Below are 9,846 nucleotides of genomic sequence, written 5' to 3' on the forward strand. Positions count from 1 at the left end.
CATTTTCTTGATAAGCATCTTTGTCTTGTATTTTCGGTGCCTTCTCTCTACGTATTTCCGCTTCTTTTTTCCGATTCGGTAGCCTGCAGACGCAAGCTTCTGGAAATCGATCGTATTGACTTGAGCCGTCTCTGCTTGACAATTTTGCAGGAGTGAATGCAGAAATGGCTATCTGCTAGCTTAATTAGCTTGGTTTATTGCAGCCAGCAAATTACTCTGCTTTAGTCTTATATACGTGTTGTCTGTCCCACCACAGCTAGCCTTCCAGTTAAGTTGGTTTCCGTCCAAATCCAAAAAGAATGCATGATGTGAGGCATACTCTGTGAAGTATTTGTCCTGTGCATGCGTATATGACACTAATGAGGCATATTCTGGTTGATGTGATTCACTGCTGCTTTGGTGTGTGCTCCTTGTAAGTTGACACACCAGCACTAGTAGAAAATAGGGCTTTGGTTCGGACCTGGCCAGCCCATTAGTCCCGGTTCTTCACAAACCGGGACACATGGGGGGCATTAGTCCCGGTTCATGAGCCCAGGGGGCCGGTCGGGGCATCGTGGGCATTGGTCCCGGTTCATCTAGATCCATTTGTCCCGGTTCTAGGCACGAACCGGGACCAATGGTCCTCGCTCCTAGCCCACAACAATTGGTCTGAACCGGGACAGATTACCGGGCTTTACTCCCGGTTTCTACCATGAACCGGGACAAATGAGTTGCCTATATATACCCCATCGCCACAGCAGAGCACTCCACAGTGCTCTGTTTTTTCTGGCCGGCGAGGGGAGGGCATTTGGGTGCTCTAGCTCACCTCATAGGCACATGAGGTGTTCGATGAAATGTCCGATCCACACTAGTTAATCTTTCTCCTGTCAAACTCGACCTCCGAGCTCCATTTTCCCCGAGATTTGTCTAGGTTTAGCGGTCCGTCACGTCCCGTCTCCGTCTTCACCGCCGTCGATCGCCCGCGCCGATCTCGTCGCCGGCACCACCGTGGTGAGCCTCTTGTTCTTATCTTCTTTCTGAAAGAAAAAATTTCTTACTTCAGATAGATACTTGTCTAATTTTCTTACTTTTATTATTCCTTGTTATTATATAGTGCGATGGTTTTGGTATCCGCCCCCGTCGGTCCTCGTCCTGTCTATGATTCAGATGTGGTATATATTATCTTTTCATAACTATTTGGTTCATTTATTGTTTATAACAATTATGCCGACCAACGTGACATAGATTTTATTTATCTAGGAGGTTGTTGAACCAGAAATTCCAACCGACCCTATTGTCGAGAGGTTAAATTTAGTTGAAGAAGAAAACAATTACTTGAAGGAAAAAATAAGAAAAATTGAGGAGGAGAAGATGATATTGGAGTTGCATGTTGCCGATGTCGTCGACGATCACAAGATCAAAATGGATGCAATGCGGTCGAAGATTAAAAAAATTAGAAAATATGTCATTCGTACCGAGGCTTGGTATCGAAAAGGGGAACATTAGTACTGCAGATAATAGCTTAAGACAAAACGTAATTTCCACCACGCTTGCTTTCCCGTGATCACTGATGACTTGTTTCAGCTAGGTCAGGTGCTTGCCAACTTCTCTCTTCGGGAAATTTAGCAGCAAACATACCAGTCTGAACAATTATCGAGTTCAGAGAACAGCTCCCTTTATCATTTTCTAATAGAGAAGGAGATAAGAGAACTGGATACCAGTTCAGAGTTTAGAAACCATTTCTAACAAGTTCAGAGTTCAGTGAACAACTTTCAACATAAGACCTACGTTGCACGGATACTTCAGAAAGCGCGCGTATCCAGCCGGATACTGCCCCGATACGGCCTGATACGTATCCCGTAAGTATCCCTCAATTTTTTGATTTGAAAAAAAGAAAATAATGTTTGATACTCCTAGGATACTTCTGCGATACTTTTTGGATACCTGAAACCCCTCGTTCGGCATGAAATCTCCTCAATAGTAAAGGCGCACCTTTTGAAGATATCCAACATGGGAGTGAGTTCATGCCAAAACATGACCATCAATGTTCTTGTTCAATTGAAAGGTGAGCAAAAGAGAGTCGATGCACTGATTGGAACAACAAACCCATGAAAATCCCACTGCCAATTAATGAAAATGGACCAAGTGCATGAAAACAAAAGGGATAATCCTATAGAGGCATGCTTTGACCTAGAAGCTCTATTTTGTTTTCAATATTTTTAATAATTAATATATGTAATATCTATATATAAACGTATCCCCGTATCCATGTTTTCAGAAAATTGGCGTATCGGGCGTATCCCCGTATCGCGTATCCGATACGTATCCAAGTATCCATGCAACGTAGCATAAGACAACCATGTACGTACTGATAAGAGAAGCGGGTACCAATTCAACCTCGAAGATCCATCATAATTCAGCCCATTATCACTCACCATTATTTCAAAAAATATATTCTCAGTGCCTTATTTTCGACGGAATATCAGAGGTCGACAAGTGGATGTAATTTGCACTCATTTGATAACTCATAAATTACAAAGGGGCATACCTGCGAATATCACCGTGTTAGATGTTACAAGCAGTCGACAACGTACGTGGGCCGCCAGGCGTCGACCAAGTAGAGCTTGGATTTTTGCTTCAGTTTGCGTGGTGAAGATTCTGCTTGCTGTATAGGCTATGAATTCGACATGACTTCCAACAAGACTTGTATGGTTGTACAGTGCCACTTCATCGTTTTCCTCGGACACATGACTTCCAACAAGACTTGGGGTCCAGCATCTGTATTAACCACAATTTAACACTGAAACCTTAGTTTTACCACCAGGCAACAGCACGGAATTTCCCCACAAATTGTCCTTACGCTGCGCCACCAGCAACGAGTACTTGAGCTAAATATTTTGTTCTATGTACTGAAAACTGAAAAGAGAAACACTTAGAGGATAGCTCAAGACAAGCTGCTCCAATTTATTTATGGAATTGCCATAACTGAAGCAGTAACAGGTTACATGATCAAATATAAACAAGGAAATATTGTCGAATTAATCAGAGGAGATACCATCAAATAAAAACTCCACTGCGAGTGTTAACTCATGCCCTTTCTGCACATTAGAAGAAAGCGAGGCTGCGGCACTGAAGACAGAGGAGAATTGGGAAAGATCTTGTGTCATTTTTCTGCATGGATGAGAAAAGAAAATAGAGGAAGAGATGGCGACACTGAAGATGGAAAATAGGCAGCCCAGCAACAGCTGCCAACCGGATCTGCCAGCGTCCAAGCAAGAGCTTGGAAATTCCAGTAGAGAGGGATGGCGACACTGAAGAATAGTCATCCAGCGGCAGCTTAAGACACTGAATACTTTATTTTTACCATCGGTAGAATTCCACCACTGAATATTTCCCACATTTAATCGTTGCGTTGCACCACCAGTCACGGTTCAGAAAAGCGAATAAGGGAAACATTAGTACTGTACACTACATAACAGCTTAAGACAAGCTGCTTCAATTTCTTGGGGCTTCGAACAAGACTTGGGATCCACGATTTGTGTTAACCAAGATTGAACATAGAAACCTTTTTTTTTATCATTGATGTAATTCCAGAGTGGAATCTTTACCACAACTAATCGGTGTATTGCGCTACCAGCCATGAGCCCTTAATGTTTTGTTCTCCTATTTAGTAGTGGAAAAGTGGACAAGGAAAACATTAGTACTGGTACTGTAGAGAATAGCTGAAGACAAGCTACTTCAATTACTTTATCGGATTACCATAACTGAAGCAGTTACAAGTTACATGATCAAATGAACAAGAAATACTAAGAAACCAATCACACAAGATACCATCAAATAAAAACTCAACCCCGATGTTAACTGGGAAACTGGGAAAGATAGGATCAGTAGGTGTACCATTGCTGCCTTCAGTTGCTTTCTAGGAGTAATTGCTGTCTCAGTTTTTCCACTGGTATGAGGAAAGAAAATAAAGGAAGAGATGGCAACACTGAAGAATGGTCGTCCTTTTTTTTTTTGCAGGGGAGAAGAATAGTCATCCAGCAAAAGCTTCCACTCAACTGTTGAGTGTTGGCTGAATGAGGACCTCACAACAATGGACATCACACTATTTAAATACCGATAGTAGGAGTGTGCACAGAACCACATCTCCCAAGCGATACACAACATGAGAACACTAGGCAGCAAAATGCCAGCTTCCTCAATACCATTGTTGTACCGTTGCCTACTGCTTGTACCATGCCTTCTGCTCTTGGAAGAAGCACATGCGGCGCACCAAGGAGGGGTCTCACTGAGGTCTCAACACATGGCCCTTCTTCACTGGAAATCTACACTTGGAAGCCCACCGCTGCAGATGAGCTCTTGGCAGGAAAACACCAGCCCCTGCAACTGGACGGGCATCATGTGCACTGCTGTCCACCATGGCCGCCGCAGGCCCTCGGTGGTAACCAACATCTCCCTGCCGGGTGCTGCCATCCGTGGCCAGCTTGGTGAGCTCAACTTCTCGGCTCTTCCATTCCTCACATATATTGACCTCAGCAATAATAGTCTCTATGGTGCACTGCCCGCTATTATCAGGCACCTATTAGCACTATCAGAACTTGAACTTTACTACAACCAGATCACGGGGAGAATTCCTTATGAGATTGGTGACCTGCAAAGTCTCAGATGGATTGATCTCTCATTTAACAGACTCACAGGACATATCCCTCCGTCTCTGGGTAACCTAACAAAGTTAATTGGTCTTTCCATTCACCAAAACATGGTATCAGGTCCCATTCCTGAGGAGATTGGAAGGCTTGACAACCTACAACTTCTACAGCTAAGCAATAGCACCTTAAGCGGCATGATACCAAAAATCCTTGGAAATCTGACACAACTAAAATCTTTGTTTCTCTATGGTAATCAACTTTCAGGGACTATACCCCAAGAACTAGGCAGGCTAGTCCATCTGCAAAGTCTTGAGCTTAGTATAAATGATTTATCAGGTTCAATTCCGATCTCCATAACCAATCTCACTAAGATGAGCGTACTTAGTCTCCGTGAAAATCCACTGACGGGTTCAATACCCTCACAACTAGGCAATCTCGCTATGCTAAACATACTTGATCTCTGCAAAAGTGAAATAACCGGTTCAATACCCCCAGAATTGGGGAACCTCAGTATGTTGAACTCACTTGCTCTCTATACAAATCAAATCAGAGGTCCAATACCTTTAGAACTGGGTCTCCTGCAGAATCTCCAGACGTTACAATTAGATGACAACCAAATATCTGGTTCTATTCCTGGCATCTTAGGAAATATGACTAAGCTAGTAGACCTGACCCTATCTGTAAATCAGATAACCGGTTCCATCCCCCAAGAAATTGGCAATCTAATGAACCTCGAGTATTTAGCCTTTTTCCAGAACCAAATTTCGGGATCAATACCTAAAACGTTTGGGAAGTTGCAAAGTGTCCAAATAATGCAAGTCTTTGATAACAAATTATCAGGTTCCCTTCCACAAGAATTTGGAGATCTCACCAGCCTTGTTGAACTTGCACTTACTAACAACTCACTTTCAGGACATTTACCCGCAAATATATGTTTAGGTGGCAGACTGAAATATCTCTATGCCTCTTCTAATATGTTTAGTGGCCTCATTCCAAGGAGTTTAAAGACATGTACAAGTTTGGTTAAAATTGTCCTTCACTCGAACAAACTAACAAGAGATATATCTCAGCATTTCGGTCTGTACCCACAACTCATAGGGATGAGCTTATCATCAAATAGACTCACTGGTCAGATCTCGTCAAATCTATGTGAATGCACCAAACTAATAGTACTACGTCTAGCACAAAATATGATCATGGGTTCCATACCTCCAACCCTTTCTAAATTGTCCAATCTAGTTGTACTATGGCTCGATTCTAATCGTCTCAGCAGTGAGATTCCACCAGAAATCTTCACTTTGCCACACCTATATAGCCTCAACTTGTCATCGAATCAATTATCTGGATCCATACCTACACAGATAATAAACCTAAGCAACCTAGGATACCTTGATATATCTGGGAACAGACTGAGTGGATTAATACCTGAGGAAGTAGGGGCCTGCACGAAACTACAATCCTTGAAGATCAACAACAACAACTTTAGTGGAAGTTTGCCCAATATCATTGGAAATTTAGCAGAATTGCAAATCATGTTAGATGTGAGCAACAATAGCCTCAGTGGTGTATTGCCGCAGCAACTTGGGAAGTTGCAGATGCTACAACTTCTGAATTTATCACATAATCAGTTCAGTGGCAGCATTCCATCCTCCTTTACAAGCATGGTCAGCCTTTCAACACTTGATGTGTCCTACAATGAGTTGGAAGGGCGGGTCCCAACAACACAGCTACTCCAAAATGCTTCAGCAAGTTGGTTTCTTCCCAATAAAGGTCTGTGTGGCAACCTCTCTGGCCTGCCACCTTGTTATTCAACCCCAGTAGCTGCTCACAAAAAGGGGAAGGTACTTGGTTTGCTTTTGCCACTTGTTCTTGTGATGGGTTCCTTCATTATTGCTACAATTGTTGTCATAATAATACTTACTCGTAAGAAGAGAAATCCACAAGAAAGTGTTACTGCTGAAGCAAGGGACCTATTCTCTGTTTGGAATTTCGATGGAAGATTAGCATTTGACGATATTGTAAGGGCAACAGAAGACTTTGATGATAAGTACATCACCGGAACAGGAGGATACGGCAAAGTCTACAAGGCACAACTCCAAGACGGGCAGCTGGTTGCTGTGAAGAGGCTTCATCAGACCGAAGAAGAGTTGGATGACGAAAGAAGATTTCATAGTGAAATGGAAATCTTATCACAAATCCGACAGCGAAGCATCGTCAAAATGTATGGATTCTGCTCCCATCCAGCATATAAATTTCTTGTCTACGACTACATTCAGCAGGGCAGCCTCCACAAGATACTGGAAAATGAGGAGCTAGCAAAGGAATTGGATTGGCAGAAGAGAATTGCTCTTCCAAATGATGTGGCTCAAGCAATATCTTATTTGCACCACGAATGCAGTCCGCCTATAATCCATCGAGATATCACGAGTAACAACATCTTACTTGATACAACCTTCAAGGCTTTCGTCTCGGATTTCGGCACAGCAAGGATTCTTAAGCCTGATTCATCAAACTGGAGTGCACTAGCAGGAACGTATGGCTACATAGCTCCTGGTATGTGCTAGTATAACCTTTCTTCTCACCACAGAATCATTCATCTCTATCAATTTGTTCCTAATCCTAATGTTTTGCTCGATGTTGTGCAGAACTGTCGTACACATCTGTTGTGACAGAGAAATGTGATGTCTATAGCTTTGGCGTTGTTGTGCTAGAGCTACTGATGGGGAAGCATCCAAGGGATCTATTAGACGGTACTTTGTTAAATGGAGAACTGACTATACTGGTGCAAGATATTCTGGACCAACGGGTGACAACACCAACAACAACAGAAGAGAAGAGCTTATGTCTGCTCATTAAGCTGGCTTTTTCTTGCTTGGAATCTTCTCCACAAGCAAGGCCAACCATGAGGGAGGCATACCAAACGCTCATCCAGCGACCCTCTTCTAGTTCATGTCCTGTGCCTTTCAACGCACTTACATTACAGCAAGCAAGGGATGCATATTAATATATGATCCAAAATCTAGTGAGAAGCAAGGATCTATCGAAGTGGAGGCCGATTTAGGTTTCAGCTTTTGAGTCGAGTCACTCATACATGCTACCTATATATAATTTGGGATGAGTTGATTACTCATTGTAAGTCTATGTGTTTTGTGCACGTGGTTTTCCCCGCAATGGTTTTCCACATAAAAACTGGTGTCCCGTGTTATTGATATTTCTCAGTTTGTTCGCTTGCCGATTTCTAACAATGCATAATATAATATATTTTTCTGGGTTGCTTGTAAAATGTATGCAGTGTTTCTGATTATATTTGTTTTAAGAGTGGACATGGTATCCACATGTGACACTTTCTTTCGGTTGTTGTCTACACTTGAAATGGTGTGCTAATATTTATCTCTTTTTATCTAGCTAGTATTTGCTCCCAAGAACCTAAAGATGGAAAAAAAATGGATCTGAAACTGGTGTGATATCACGCAGTCCCACTTTATTGTTCTATATATATATGGGAACCAAGATAAAATATCTTGGACCAAGCAGGAACGGTCAAATGGTTGATGCATAAATGGGAACAAATGAATTAAACACACAGAAATAGGTGCATCAAAAAAGAAAAGTACCACAGTTTGTAGGGCAGGAGTATGTAGTCCTTGTCCTTATGACGGAGAAATGGTTTTTTTTTCGAAAAGGGGGGACTCCCCGGCCTCTGCATCAGAACGATGCATACGGCCACATTTATTCTAGAGTAAATAAGGTTCAACAAGGTCTTAAAGTCTGCAAACAAAAGCAATGGCTAGCTCACACAGAGCCTCAACGCCAAAACAAAAAGCCCAAAAGTCACAACCGGCAGGCAAAATAAAAGATAGGTAAACTAATTGCCTATCCTATTACATGACCGTCATCCAAACCGGTTGAAGATATCCCGCGCTACCATCTCCCACCGGACAGATCCAGTAACCAAACGCTCCCTGGCCTCCGTCGGAGTGAGTAAGGACCACATACGGATCAGTGCAGTAGCCCGGAATAAAACCTGCAAAAAATGAATAGTTGTTGTTCTGTTAAAAGCCAAATCATTTCTGCAATTCCAAACTGCACATAACAACGCACATACTCCTACACGAATGTGTCTAGCTGTTTCGGACTCTATCCCAGCAAGCCATGCCCCGAATAACGTGTTGACCGAAGTCGGAGGAATAATGTTAAAGGCAATTTGCACAGAGCGCCACAGCCCTCGTGCCAACGGACAGTCAAAAAAGAGATGCTTAATAGTCTCGTCCCGATCACAAAAGCTACACCTAGTAGAACCTGTCCAGTTGCGCTTAACTAAATTGTCCTTTGTTAAAATTACTTGTTTATGCACAAACCACATAAACACTTTAATCTTCAAAGGGACCTTAACTTTCCAAACCTCTTTGGAACTAGGAATCACAGTAGAGTTAATGATATCGATATACATCGATTTAACTGTGAACTCCCCAGATCTAGTAAGCTTCCAACATAACTGATCGGGCTGGGGAGTTAACTGAACCTCCATCAGTCTACGGACTAAGTGAAGCCATGCTTCCCATCGATCACCCACAAGCACCCTCCTGAACTGAATTTTGAGAGAAACGGACTGCATAACCGTGGCAACAAGAGCCTCACGACGCTGAACAATACGATATAGGGACGGATACTGGGTCGCCAATGGCGTGTCGCCAAGCCACGTATCCTCCCAGAATCGCATGTTGTTACCATCACCGACAATACACCTCGTTCTGTTAAAAAAGACAGCTTTGATTCTCATGAGCCCCTTCCAGAACGGCGAATCTGTTGGTCTCAGAGTGACCTGGGATAGGGTCTTGGACTGCATATATTTACTACGTAAAATCTGCGCCCACGTTACCTCCGTCTCAGAAGACAACTTAAACAGCCACTTACTGTGCAAGCATCTGTTCTTGACTTTAAGATTTTCAATACCAAGGCCCCCCTGGTCCTTTGGTCGACAGATAATATCCCATTTGGCAAGTCTGTACTTCCTCTTAAGCTCATCACTCTGCCAAAAGAATCGAGATCGATAGAAGTCCAGCCTTTTCCTAACCCCAACCGGGACCTCAAAGAAGGATAAGAGGAACATAGGTAAACTCGTGAGCACCGAGTTAATAAGAATCAACCGGCCTCCATAAGACATGAGTTTTCCTTTCCATCAACTCATTTTCTTCTCAAACCGATCCTCGATGCACTT

At 42.8% G+C, this 9,846-nt stretch overlaps 1 protein-coding gene across 1 annotated transcript; it reads left to right on the top strand.

The window, feature by feature from the left end:
* Positions 1-4,165: 4,165 nt before the first annotated feature.
* LOC119298930 (probable leucine-rich repeat receptor-like protein kinase At1g35710) lies at positions 4,166-7,708 on the top strand. The gene is made up of 2 exons (XM_037576232.1): positions 4,166-7,181; positions 7,274-7,708. The coding sequence occupies exons 1-2, from the start codon at positions 4,166-4,168 to the stop codon at positions 7,630-7,632; spliced, it is 3,375 nt and encodes a 1,124-aa protein (XP_037432129.1). The 3' UTR covers positions 7,633-7,708.
* Positions 7,709-9,846: the final 2,138 nt, after the last annotated feature.

Source organism: Triticum dicoccoides, chromosome 1B (assembly GCF_002162155.2).
Source record: "Triticum dicoccoides isolate Atlit2015 ecotype Zavitan chromosome 1B, WEW_v2.0, whole genome shotgun sequence".
In the NCBI taxonomy this organism is placed as follows: Eukaryota; Viridiplantae; Streptophyta; class Magnoliopsida; order Poales; family Poaceae; genus Triticum; species Triticum dicoccoides.

What these genes read in the sequence shown, in the direction of transcription:
- LOC119298930 (XM_037576232.1), top strand. Translation starts at nt 4,166, where the DNA reads ATGCCAGCTTCCTCAATACCATTGTTGTACCGTTGCCTACTGCTTGTA. An exon ending in GTATGGCTACATAGCTCCTG is followed by an intron (nt 7,182 to 7,273) that starts GTATGTGCTAGT and finishes GATGTTGTGCAG; the next exon opens with AACTGTCGTACACATCTGTT.